The sequence below is a fragment of the Bos taurus genome, chromosome 2 (assembly GCF_002263795.3).
Source record: "Bos taurus isolate L1 Dominette 01449 registration number 42190680 breed Hereford chromosome 2, ARS-UCD2.0, whole genome shotgun sequence".
In the NCBI taxonomy this organism is placed as follows: domain Eukaryota; kingdom Metazoa; phylum Chordata; class Mammalia; order Artiodactyla; family Bovidae; genus Bos; species Bos taurus.
In genome coordinates this window covers 10,573,604-10,587,679 of record NC_037329.1, presented here as the reverse complement: position 1 = coordinate 10,587,679, position 14,076 = coordinate 10,573,604, and the positions used below count along the sequence as shown (strand labels likewise).

Here is a 14,076-nt window from a genome sequence, read left to right as displayed (position 1 = left end):
GAATAAAAAAAAAAATACATAATGCAACAAGATACAAAGTTTAAGCAAAAAAAGAAAAAGAAGAACCTGTGTTAGTCCTTCATTAAACTCCGGAGTAAATTATGGTAGATTATTTAAATGGTATGATAGATTACATACAATCCCTGAATGTAAAAGACATGATACCAACAAATATTTCTTACAATTTTCATGTTTCTTTTTTAAAATATTGCTAATGTAAACATAGCATCTGAAGATATTATTTTACATTAAAACTAGAAATCAAACTGAAATAGCTCTTTTGTAATAGAATCACAGGAAAAGTGATTGAGGCATTTGTTTCTGATATTCATTATACCTTCAATTCTAGGCTGTTTGCAGAAATTCATTTCAGAATATAAGAAAGCCTGATATCACCAAAGTGGAGCTTTTAAAAGATGTTCAGAACAAAAAAGAACTTATCCTTCGGTTAGTAGCTCATGATATTGAGCAGGAAATCTCAGAAAGTACCATAGAAGAGGAACTAACTTCATCTGATGAAGATGAAGTTGTTTTAAGAGAGATTGTACAAGAACCCTCAGGAGAAAATATTGAAGATCAAGTAAAACATTCCACAAAGCCAGTAGAAAGCAAAGTCGTTTCTCCCAAGCCAACACAAAGCACAAGCAGTCTGAAAAAGTTTTTTTCACTAAGTAAATGTTGTCAGGCCACATCCAATGCAAATGTTGAAAATACTGGAACAGTGTCAAATCATGTAATAGAAGCTAAGAATGGACAAATTAAAAGAACTGTTGCTGAACTTGACATGTCCCCCTGCTCAGGAACCTTCACTGAAACAGATTCTACTTGGGAGGAAAAGTCACAGAGTAAGGTGAGTGAGAAACATGACTCTCAATAACCAGATGTCTGTGGAAAGAGTAGAGGTCTTCAGAGATTCTGTCCAAGTATGCACCTTAATTGAGTAGAAAGGAATACTGAAAAGGTTCCAGATATAGTCTCTTCCTAAATCTGGCAACATTTACAGTATGCAAGAAATGCATACAGTATGCAAGAAAAATTTACAATATGAAAGAAACTTTCTAAAAAAATTTACAACATGCATAGAACACAATTGTGCGCATAGAACACAATTGCATATAGAACACAAAACAGATAATGGAAAGAGACGTAGAATAATTAGAAAGCCAAGGATGACAGAAAAGGAAGCTACTTAAGAGAAATGAAAGTTAATTATTTACATATTTTAGAAGATTTCATCCCTTTTATATTTTGACTGGTAAATACATTTTCAACAAGTAGGGCAGGACCAGAAGATGGGTCGAGGTAGGAGGTAATTTAAAAAAAAAAAAAAAAAACTTCAGATTGGGTTTCAATCCCAACTCTGTCTTTAATAGCTATGCATCTTTTGGGCAAGTTACATAGCTTTTTTTTTTAATATGTTGCTTAACCAACTTGACCAAAGTTAACAAGTTAATAAAAATATTTTAAATATCATCCTTGCAATCAGCCCATAAACCCCTCTATATTCATGGAGAACAACTTTCATCCCTAGTACCAAGTGCCTCACATAGCATAATGGTTTGGATTTCAGTGACTCTTTGGGTGGTCCTTGTTCAAAAATGTATACCAAAGTATGTTTTTGAAAAGTGTATATGATTTAGGGTTTCCTGGTGGGATAATCCTATTGATTATTCTTTTGACATGATTCCCAAATTAACACAAAAGCTGAGATGAACCAGAAACAACAGATACAACTCTGTTCAGTTCAAAAGCTTCCCAGGCAAATCATCTTAACACATACTCTAAACTATTTGCTGGGAATCTATGTGATTACATGACTAGATGCAGTCTGCAGAATAGTTTTCTTGAGCCTCATTCAGAAGTACTGACTTCATAGACAACTAAAGAATTGTTATAACATTAACAAAAGTAAAAACGGATTGTATGAACAGTAATCCCAGTAATAGTAGTCTATTTTTTCAAGATTATAATAGACACAACACTAAACGTATTCTTATAAAAGTTATGGCCTTAAAATCACACATGACTTCCCAACCAGATCAGAGTACAGGTTCACATGATTGAGTTGACAGTCTTCTGAACTGACCAGAGTTATATCTCTGTTCTTTTTGAACTGTTTCCATAAAACACCTGTAAAGTACAGAATTGGAAAATCATATACATCAAACTTTGTGCTACGTTTATCTTTAGCATTTACTCAAACTTCAGTGTTATTGTCTAGAACCTTTCACTAGCTATTTCCTAAAAACTATATTGGAAAAAGACATTTTACTTAGAACTATAGGTTCCATCCATTTTTAAGTAACCTCTGAAACTTTTTCTAATTATAGTGTATGTTAAGAGGGGAGAATATGCCAAGTATATGGTGAAGTGCATATCAAATGTAATACATGGCTTGCATTTTTCCAGAAAGAAGAAAAAATCCTTACTACTGAGCCTACACATTACTTCATACACAGAATTATGAGTTCATCTTCATACAACCAAGAAGATCTGATTTCATATGCCAGGTATATGAAATTAAAGCAATATAAAATAGCAATCTGAGATGAGGGTAATGCTTCTGGGAAGACTGAAGTCCCTGGTAAAACTTGATTGGGCAAGTATTCAATCCTATAACTTCCTTCACTCCTTCTTATCCTTTCCTCCCCTACCTCTCCACTGTGCTTCTCTAAGGCCTTTTCATTCTGTCTGATGCCCCATTCCTAGTTACTTGCCCTCTACATTCTTCCTAGTCTAACAGTGTCTTGAATTAAGAATTCGCTAATGTGTTATAGTTTTGTTTTGTTTTTTAATCTGGAAGATAGTGATATGAATGCAACCCAGTGTCTTTCAGCCCAAAGGGTTCCTACTCAAATCTCTTTAAGTAATTCAATGTTCCAGTATGTATGAAGAGAGGGAACAGTTGGAGCATTCAGAGATGAATTCTAGGAAACAATGTAGTTTGATGTGGGTCTGTATATATAGACAGCATTTACATGAGAAGGCAACCCAAGTTTGTATGATTATCAGAGCAAAGTCTGAACTGTTTAGCTGTGAGATCAGATTGCCAACATTTACTGAACCATAGAGAAAGCAAGGGAATTCCAGAAAAAACATCTACCTCTGTTTTGACTACACTAAAGCCTTTGACTGTGTGGATCATAACAAACTGTGGAAAACTCTTAAAGAGATTGGAATACCAGACTATTTTACCTATCTCCTGAGAAACCTGTATGTGAGTCAAGATGCAACAGTGAGAGCCCTGTATGAAACAGCTGATTGGTTCAGGACTGAGAAAGGAGTACAACAGGGCTGTCTGTTGTCACCTTGCTTGTTAACTTATACACTGAGCACATCATAAGAAATGCCAGGCTGGATGAGTTACACAGTGGAATCAAGATAGGCGGGAGAAACATCAACAACCTCAGATACACAGATGATTCCACTCTAATGGCAGAAAGCAAGGAGGAACTAAAGAACTTCTTGATGAGGACGAAGGAAGAAAGTGAAAGAGTCAGCTCAAAACTAAATATTAAAAAACTAAGATCGTGGCATCAAGCCCCATTACTTTATGGCAAATAGAAGGGGAAAAAGTGGAAGCAGTGACAGATTTACTCTTCTTGGACTCTAAAATCACCATGGATGGTTACTACAGCCATGAAATCAGAAGATGATTGGTTCTCAGCAGGAAAGCTTTGACAAACATAGACAGTGTGTTGAAAAGCAGAGACATTACTCTGCCAACAAAGGTCTATATGTCAAAGCTATGGTCTTCCCAGTGGTCCCATATGGTTATAAGAACTGAGCCACAAAGAAGGCAGAGCGCCAAAAGATTGATGCCTTCAAACTGTGGTGCTGGAGAAGACTCCTGAAAGTCCCTTGTACAGCAAGTTGATCAAACTAGTTGATCTTAAAGGAAATCAACCCTGAGTACTAATTGAAAGAACTGATGGCTGAAACTGAAGCTCCAGTATTTTGGTCACCTGATGTGAAGAGCCAATACTTTGGAAAAATCCCTGATGCTGGGAAATACCAAGGGCAAAAGAAGGGGGTGTCAGACAATGAGATGGCTGGATGGCGTCATCGATCCAATGGACATGAACTTGGGCAAACTCCAGGAGATGGTGGGGAACAGGAGGGTCTGACGTGCTGCAGTCCACTGGGTTGCAAAGAATGAGAAACATCTGGGTGACTAAACAACAGCAACAGACTTGAAATCTAATTAGATTTCTAATCTAATTATATCTAGAACAGAAGTTGCCTAAAATTATTCTTAAGTTTATAAGAGTATTCATAACCTAGAAACGGAAGTATCTCTATTGTGGGAGAAGCAATAGGTATAAATAGAAAAATCTACCTGGTTATAATTTTTCCCCACACAGCATGATGCAATTCTTTTGACATACTATTTTGGAACATTTGTTCCTGGCCAAATTATTGCCTCTTGTTCCTAAATAATGATTGATTGTATTAACAGACAAAATTAGTAATGCAGGTACCCCTCTATTATTTATATCAGTGAAGACAGAGGGCACAGTTGATACCAAATAAAAGTCAATTTAGAGTGAGGTAGGAGAAGGCAATGGCACCCCACTCCAGTACTCTTGCCTGGAAAATCCCATGGATGGAGGAGCCTGGTGGGCTGCAGTCCATGGGGTCGCTGAGGGTCGGAAATGACTGAGCGACTTCACTTTCACTTTCCCCTTTCATGCATTGGAGAAGGAAATGGCAACCCACTCCAGTGTTCTTGCCTGGAGAATCCCATGGATGGGGGAGCCTGGTGGGCTTCCATCTATGGAGTCGCACAGAGTCGGACACGACTGAAGCAACTTAGCAGCAGTAGCAGCAGCAGCAGGCCAAAAAAATGCAAACCCTTATTTTCTTGTAGAAACAAAAATAACTAGAGACTGATAAAACAACTTCACAAGAGCTCTAGAAACCGATCAAGTAATAGCATCAACCAAGGGAATGCCCAAAGAAAGGCCACATTCAAAGTGGCAGAAAATTCCACAGACTTTTCTTATCATTACCTAAGCCCCTTCTGCAACATGATGTGGCATAGTTGGGAAGAAATGGCCCAATTCTCAGTTTTTTCTCTTGAAGTGGAAAGAGCAGATTGGAACTTATTTGCAATGTTCAGATCTATCTGTGGACTACCTGAGAGACTATTTCTGTCTCACCTGAAGAAGCACAGATTGGGAATGATGGCATAGTTTGGATCTAAGCCTGGAAGCCACAGAAGTCAGTAGATGGATGCCATGGTGTATGGAAATCACAAGGGACTACAGATGCACAGACACCTGAAAGCAAGAGATTACAGACACAGGGAAACCACAGAACAGCTAAGGCCCTGAGACGAAACCTCGGATATGCAGATGATCACCCTTATGGCAGAAAGTGAAGAGGAACTAAACAGCCTCTTGATGAAAGTGAAAGAGGAGAGTGAAAAAGCTGGCTTAAAACTCAACATTCAGAAAACTAAGATCATGGCATCTGGTCCCATTACTTCATGGCAGATAGATGGGGAAACAATGGAAATAGTGACAGACTTTATTTTCTTTGTCTCCAAAATCACTGCAGATGGTGACTGCAGCCATGAAATTAAAAGATGCTGCTCTTTGGAAGGAAAGTTATGACCAACTTAGACAGCATATTAAAAAGCAGAGACATTGCTTTGCCAACAAAAGTCCGTCTAGTCAAAGCTATGGTTTTTCCAGTAGTCATGTATGGATGTGAGAGTTGAACTATAAAGAAAGCTGAGCGCAGAAGAATTGACGCTTTTGAACTGTGATGTTGGAGACAACTCTCAAGAGCCCCTTGGACTGCAAGGAGATCAAACCAGTCAATCATAAAGAAATCAGTCCTGAACATTCATTGGAAGGACTGATGCTGAAGGTGAAACTCCAATACTTTGGCCACCTGAAGCAAAGAACTGACTCGTTGGAAAAGACCCTGATGCTGGGAAAGATTGAGGGCAGGAGGAGAGAAGGGGATGACAGAGGATGAGATAGTTGGATGGCATCACTGAGTTGATGGACATGAGTTTGAGTATGCTCCAGGAGTTGATGATGGACAGGGAGGCCTAGCATGCTGCAGTCCATGGGGTCGCAAAGTGTCAGACACGGCTGAGCAACTGAACTAAACTGAGAAGAAATATGATGATACTCTTAGCAAACAAAACATTTAACAGCAGGTCGGGAAAAGTGAAAAAGGAAAAGCAAAAGTACATACATAGGCCCAGAAGGACATAGGCCCGGAACAAAATGAACACCTGAAGGCTTTACCTCCGTCTGTTCCCAAGGTTCCCTGTTCTGCTAGTTAGTGAAGGGTTTCTACACCAATCTCCAAAAGCTGGAAGAGATAACTGTTTCTTTAAATGCTCAAATTCCATCATAAGATCACAATGTATATTAAGAAACAAGAAAATTTGGCACATTTTTAAGAAACCAAATAAATCCTCAGAAAATGTCCATGGAGAAGCACACCAAATGGACATATATGACAAAGAGTTTAAATAACTGAAACACAAAGACCCAAAGGAAGTCAAAGGAAAAGTATACGAAAAAAAAATCATACAAATAAAAAGAGATTAAAAGCTGTAAAAAGGAACCGGTCAGAACTAACAAATTCTGTAACTGAAAAATATAGCAACTAAATTGTAAGATTCACTAGATGGGCTCAAAAGCAGTCACAATCAAGCAGAAGAAATAATCAGTGAATTTGAACACAAGTCACTTGAAATTATTGAGTCTGACAAGCAAAAAGAAGAGGCTGAAAAAGTGAACAGATTCTATAGAACTTAAGGGATATCAGCAAGCATACCAATACACACACACCCACACACACTATGGTGAATTCCAGAGAAATGAGAGAAAAAGGGCAAGGGGATTATTTTAGGAAATATGGCTAAAACCTCCTCAAATTTGTAAAAGCATGAATATACAAATAATAAATTCAGTGAATTTTAAGTAACATAAGTGCACAGAGATTACCTGAGACATAATCACAACCATCAAAAGACAAAAAGAGATTCTTCAAGTGGCGCCGTAGAAATTGCTTGTACAAGAGATCTCCATAAAACTGTCAGTAAAACTTTTAGAGGGAACCTTGCAGGATGGAAGGCAGTAGATTATATATTTAAAGGGCTAAAAGAGAAAACTGTCATGTGACAACTCTTATTACCAGTAAAAAATACCCTTCAAAGTGAAAGAGAAATCAGAACATTCTAAATTAGAAAATGAAATGCAAGAAATGTTAACACAAGTTCTTCAAATTGAAACTAAAGGATGTTGGATGGTAACTCAAAGCCGTATGAAAATTTTAAATTCTCTAGTAAAGTTAAATATATGGACAAATGTAAAACCAGTATTATAATAATTTTATGTGGATTCTTTACTATCTGAGCCACCAGGGAAGCCCAAAGACTAAATGGAATTTATATAAAGCCATAATTTGGGATAGCAGTAACAAAGGGATGGCGGTTGATCTATCGAGGAGTAGAGTTTTTGTATGCAACTGAGGTTAAATTGGTATCAGTTTAATTATCATAACTTTAAGATGTCATATGTACTCTCTGTGTTAACAACAAAGAAAATAACTATAAAATATACGTGAAAGGAAACAAAAAGGGAATCAAAATGTGTCTCTGTAAAACCTCAACTAATAGGAAGGAAGCAGCAGTGGAGCAAATGAGGGATTTCATTCTTCAACATAATAAAGGTAGTATCTGACAAACTTATAGCTAACATTATGTATAACCATGAAAAGCTGAAAGCATTTCCTTTAATATCAGAAAGAAGACAAGGATGTCTACTCTGTCCAGTTTTATTCAATGATAGTTGACACTCTCATCACTTCTATTCAATATATTACCAGAAGTCCTAGTCAAAACAATTAGGCAAGAAATAAAAGGTATCTAAATTGGAAGAGAATTAAAATGAGTTCTGTTCATAGATGATATTATCTTATATGTAGAAAACCAATGATGCCATACAAAAAAAAATACTTTTAAGAGAAATATATGAGTTAATCAAAGTTGCTAGATATAGAATTACCCAGAAGAAAACCATTGCATTTCTATACTCCAGTGAAAACTGAAAAACATACCTGGAAGAAATTTAAAAAGACACAAATTAACAGAAATATTCTGTTAAGATTTTAAAATAATACCCGAAGGATTGTGCTCATTAAATGGAATCCTTATAAAAATTCTGACTTTTTACAGCAAAAGAAAAAATACATCTGAATATTTATATGGTATCTCAAAGGACTTCCAGTAGCCAAAACAATCCTGAAAAGAAAGAACAAACTTGGACTCCTTGTTACAAAACTTATTACAGAATCATGGTAATCAAAGCAATGTGGTGCTGACATAAAGACAGATATGTAGACCAATGGAATAAAATAAATAACCCAGAACAGATCTTTAATATATCAAATACTTTTTGATAAGCATCCCAAGACCATTAAATGGAGAAAAATGTCTTTTCAACAGATGGCGTTGGGAAAACTAGATAACCACACACAAAAATGAAGTTAGACCTTTACCTTATACTATGTAGAAAAACTAATTCAAAATGGGTCAAAGACACCTAAGTAAACTATAGAATTCTTGTAAGAAAACATAGAGGGAAAGCCCATGACATTGGATTTAGCAATAATTTCTTGGATATGATACTAGAAGTACAAGCAGTAAGAAAAAAATTAGATAAGTTTGACTGTATCAAAATTAGAAATGTTTGTGCTTCAAAGGAGAGTAAAAAGTCAGCACATAGAATGGGAGAATATAATTGCAAGTCATATATCTGATAACGAAGTACTATCCAGAATATATAAAGAACTCCTATAACTCAACAAAAACAAAAAACAACCTGATTAAAAAATTAGGCAAAGGGCAGCTTGAATAGATACTTCCTCAAAGAGGATATATAAATGGGCAATAAGCTTGTAAAAAGATCCCCAGCATCACTGATCATTAGGGAAATGCAAATCAAAACCACAATGAGATGCTATTTCACACCCATGAGAATAGCTATAATCAAAAAACAAATTTGTTTTTTCATAAAATAACATGTTGGCAAGAATGTAAAGAAATCAGAACCCTCGCACAATGCACTGGGAATTTAAAATGGTATAGGCACTATTGAAAACAGTATGAGAGTTTGTGAAGAAAAAAAAAATTTAAGAGTTACCATATGATCCAGCAATTCTACTTCTGGGTATATACTCCAAAGAATTGAAAACATGGACTCAAACAAATATTTTTATATTTATATTCATAGCATCATTATTCACAATAACCAAATCTTGGAAGCAACACAAGAGTCCACTGATGGATGAATGGATCAGCAAAATATGGTACATAATTTCAACAGAATATTTCTCAGTTTTAGAAAGGAAGGGCATCCTGACAAGGACACGTCACCTTGAAGACACTATGCTAAATGAATAAGTCAGTCACAAAGTAGCAAATTTATGATTCCACTTATATGAGATACCTAACTAGTCAGATCACATAGGCATAAGGTAAAATATGGGTTCCAGGGGATGGAGAGAGAGGGATGTACAGTGTTAGTATTTATGAATAAGGATTTATGAGTACAAAGTTTCAGTTTCAGGGGGAAATGAAGAAGTTCCAGAGATGGATGGTGGTGATAGTTGCACAGTAATGTGAATGTACTCAAGTATAAAACTGTACACTTAAAAATGGTAAAGATGATAAATTTTATGTGTATTTAACCAGATTTTTAAAATTGGGAAGAAAGTCAATTTAAAAATAATCTGCATTTGATTTGGAAATTCAGTGATACATTATTCCAGGTTTACCTCTGTATGGAGAATGAGGACAGATTGTGATTTTACTTAACCAGTAATTTCTTGATTCATTAAATACATTAAAAAATGAAATGTTCTTTTTCTCTTCTGTTTTAGTGAAACTGAAGATTATACTGCAGAGAGAACTAAAATTTTGGAAGGTTGGATTTATTCTTTTTCTTAATTTAAAGTAGAAACTATTCAGAAGGATACTCTACTACTCTGATCAGTTTTTTTAAGTTATCAAGCCTGAAGTTGATACAACTTTTTCCTATGAGCTTATCTACTTTTAGAAAGGATCTAGTACTATATCATGCAGATGTTAAAATAAGTGAACTAGTTTATGTTATTATTAATGATGTTGGTCAAGAATATGATGTGATAAATGAATTTATGTTTACCATGCTCCTGTGAGAAATATCCACAAAATCAGGGTGTATATCATAGATTCTAGCTGAACCAGAAACCATGATACTAGGATTTAACAATTTATTTGAGAACTTATCCTATCTTTGTGCTTAACCAAATCAAAATGTACCCGTAAAAAAGGCCTTTAGAGCTAAATTCATATGTTTACATTTAAATGTGGCTAGTATGGACCTCACATTTTTTTTTTTAACCTATAATAATATTGAGTGCTTAGAACATTTGTGTGAGGACTATCCAGCACTGTATTTGTTGAAACCTCCGGTAATTGATATGGTTCTAACAGTGGTAGCATGTCCAAGAATTTGAGTTTGTGCCTACTATATGAAGTGGCCTTTAAATCTGAACCACAAGTTTACCCTGGGTATTTTGAACATACAGCTCACTCAAGGTGTTACTTAAGAAACATTCTCTCAACTTGAGGGAGGAAATCATTTTTATTAAGATGGTTCATAAAATAACAGTAAGTACACCAGAATTCTGTAAACATACTATCAGATCAGATCAGATCAGTTGCTCAGTCATGTCCGACTCTTGGCGACCCCATGAATCACAGCATGCCAGGCCTCCCTGTCCATCACCAACTCCTGGAGTTCACTCAGACTCATGTCCATCAAGTCAGTGATGCCATCCAGCCATCTCATCCTCTGTCTTCCCCTTCTCCCCCTGCCCCCAATCCCTCCCAGCATCAGAGCCTTTTCCAATGAGTCAACTCTTCACATGAGGTGGCCAAAGTACTGAAGTTTCAGCTTTAGCATCATTCCTTTCAAAGAACACCCAGGGCTGATCTCCTTCAGAATGGACTGGTTGGATCTCCTTACAGTCCAAGGGACTCTCAAGAGTCTTCTTCAACACCACAGTTCAAAACCATCAATTCTTCGGTGCTCAGCCTTCTTCACAGTTCAACTCTCACATCCATACATGACCACAGGAAAAACCATAGCCTTAACTAGACGGACCTTTGTTGGCAAAGTAATGTCTATGCTTTTGAATATGCTATCTAGGTTGGTCATACTTTTCTTCCAAGGAGTAAGCGTCTTTTAATTTCATGGCTGCAGTCACCATCTGGAGTGATTTTGGAGCCTAGAAAAATAAAGTTTGACACTGTTTCCACTGTTTCCCTATTTCCCATGAAGTGATGGGACCGGATGCCATGATCTTCATTTTCTGAATGTTGAGCTTTAAGCCAACTTTTTCACTCTCCACTTTCACTTTCATCAAGAGGCTTTTTAGTTCCTCTTCACTTTCTGCCATAAGGGTGGTGTCAGCTGCATTACTGAGGTTATTGAGGTTTCTCCCGGAAATCTTGATTCCAGCTTGTGTTTCTTCCAGTCCAGCGTTTCTCATGATGTACTCTGCATAGAAGTTAAATAAACAGGGTGACAATATACAGCCTTGACGAACTCCTTTTCCTATTTGGAACCAGTCTGTTGTTCCATGTCCAGTTCTAACTGTTGCTTCCTGACCTGCATACAAATTTCTCAAGAGGCAGATTAGGTGGTCTGTATTCCCATCTCTTTCAGAATTTTCCACAGTTTATTGTGATCCACACAGTCAAAGGCATTGGCATAGTCAATAAAGCAGAAATAGATGTTTTTCTGGAACTCTCTTGCTTTTTCTATGATCCAGCGGATGTTGGCAATTTGATCTCTGGTTCCTCTGCCTTTTCTAAAAGCAGCTTGAACATCAGGAAGTTCACAGTTCACATATTGCTGAAGCATGGCTTGGAGAATTTTGAGCATTACTTTACTAGCATGTGAGATGAGTGCAATTGTGCGGTAGTTTGAGCATTCTTTGGAATTGCCTTTCTTTAGGATTGGAATGAAAACTGAAATTTTCCAGTCCTGTGGCCACTGCTGAGTTGTCCAAATTTGCTGGCATATTGAGTGCAGCACTTTCACAGCATCATCTTTCAGGATTTGAAATAGCTCCACTGGAATTCCATCACCTCCACTAGCTTTGTTCATAGTGATGCTTTCTAAGGCCCACTTGACTTCACATTCCAGGATGTCTGGCTCTAGGTCAGTGATCACACCATCATGATTATCTGGGTCGTGAAGATCTTTTTTGTACAGTTCTTCTGTGTATTCTTGCCATCTCTTCTTAATATCTTCTGCTTCTATTAGGTCCATACCATTTCTGTCCTTTATCGAGCTCATCTTTGCATGAATTGTTCCTTTGGTGTCTCTGATTTTCTTGAAGAGATCCCTAGTCTTTCCTTGGCTTCCTTGGTGGCTCAGATGGTAAAGCCTCTGTCTACAATGTGGGAAACCTGGGTTCAATCCCTGGGTTGGGAATATTCTCTGGAGAAAGAAATGGCAACCCACTCCAGTATTCTTGCCTGAAAATTCCCAGGCTACTGCGTCCATGGGTCGCAAAGAGTCGGACACAACTGAGCGACTTCACTTTAGACTTCCCTGGTGGCCTAGACGGTAGGTAAAGTGTCTGCCTACAATGCAGGAGACCTGGGTCATTCCCTGGGTGGGGAAGATCTCCTGGAGAAGGAAATGGCAACCCATTCCAGTATTCTTGCTTGGAGAATCTACAAGAAAGCTACATGAGGATCAGCAAGTACAGAGATGCTGAATTCCTGGAATGTTTAAGGACTAGACCAAGGAAGCCTTCCTCCTGTATCTACATTGCTTATTCTTTACCTTCAGAAACTGAGATGTCACCTGCTCAGTGAAGTCTTCTTGGACCACACTCTTTTAAATTGTAACCTCATTGTCAAGTTCAGTTCAGTCGCTCAGTCTTATCCAACTCTTTGCGACCCCATGAATAGCAGCACGCCAGGCCTCCCTGTCCATCACCAACTCCTGGAGTTCACTCAGACTCATGTCCATCGAGTCGGTGATGCCATCCAGCCATCTCATCCTCTGTCATCCCCTTCTCCTCCTGCCCCCAATCCCTCCCAGCATCAGAGTCTTTTCCAATGAGTCAGCTCTTTGCATCAGGTGGCCAGAGTATTGGAGTTTCAGCTTTAGCATCATTCCTTCCAAAGAACACCCAGGGCTGATCTCTTTCAGAATGGACTGGTTGGATCTCCTTGCAGTCCAAGGGACTCTCAAGAGTCTTCTTCAATACCACAGTTCAAAACCATCAATTCTTCGGCACTCAGCTTTCTTCGCAGTCCAACTCTCACATCCATACATGACCACTGGAAAAACCATACCCTTGACTAGATGGAGCTTTGTTGGCAAAGTAATGTCTCTACTTTTCAATATGCTGTCTAGGTTGGTCATAACTTTCCTTCCAAGGAGTAAGTGTCTTTTAATTTCATGGCTGCAATCACCATCTGCAGTGATTTTGGAGCCCAAGAAAATAAAGTTTGATATGGTTTCCCCATCTATTTCCCATGACGTGATGGGACCAGATGCCATGATCTTCGTTTTCTAAATGTTGAGCTTTAAACCAACTTTTTCACTCTCCACTTTCACTTTCATCAAGAGGCTTTTTAGTTCCTCTTCACTTTCTGCCATAAGGCTGGTGTCATCTGCATATCTGAGGTTATTGAGATTTCTCCCGGCAATCTTGATTCCAGCTTGTGCTTCTTCCAGCCCAGCATTTCTCATGATGTACTCTGCATATAAGTCAAATAAGCAGGGTGACAGTATACAGCCTTGATGTACTCCTTTTCCTATTTGAAACCAGTCTGTTGTTCCATGTCCAGTTCTAACTGTTGCCTCCTGAACTGCATATAGGTTTCTCAAGAGGCAGGTCAGGTGGTCTGGTATTCCCATCTCTTGAAGACTTTTCCGCAGTTTATTGTGATCCACACAGTCACAGGCTTTGACATAGTCAATAAAGCAGAAATAGATGTTTTTCTGGAACTCTCTTGCTTTTTGGATGATCCAG

The 14,076-nt window shown here is 37.7% G+C and overlaps 1 protein-coding gene across 1 annotated transcript in view; it reads left to right on the top strand.

Moving 5' to 3' along the window:
- FSIP2 (fibrous sheath interacting protein 2) overlaps positions 1 to 14,076 on the top strand; it is a 142,481-nt gene that overhangs the window by 117,678 nt on the left and 10,727 nt on the right. The window contains exons 18-20 of the mRNA XM_059877827.1: positions 350 to 850; positions 2,410 to 2,510; positions 9,913 to 9,956. Of these exons, the coding sequence (XP_059733810.1) occupies positions 350 to 850; positions 2,410 to 2,510; positions 9,913 to 9,956 (646 nt within the window). The remainder of the gene's footprint in view (positions 1 to 349; positions 851 to 2,409; positions 2,511 to 9,912; positions 9,957 to 14,076) is intronic.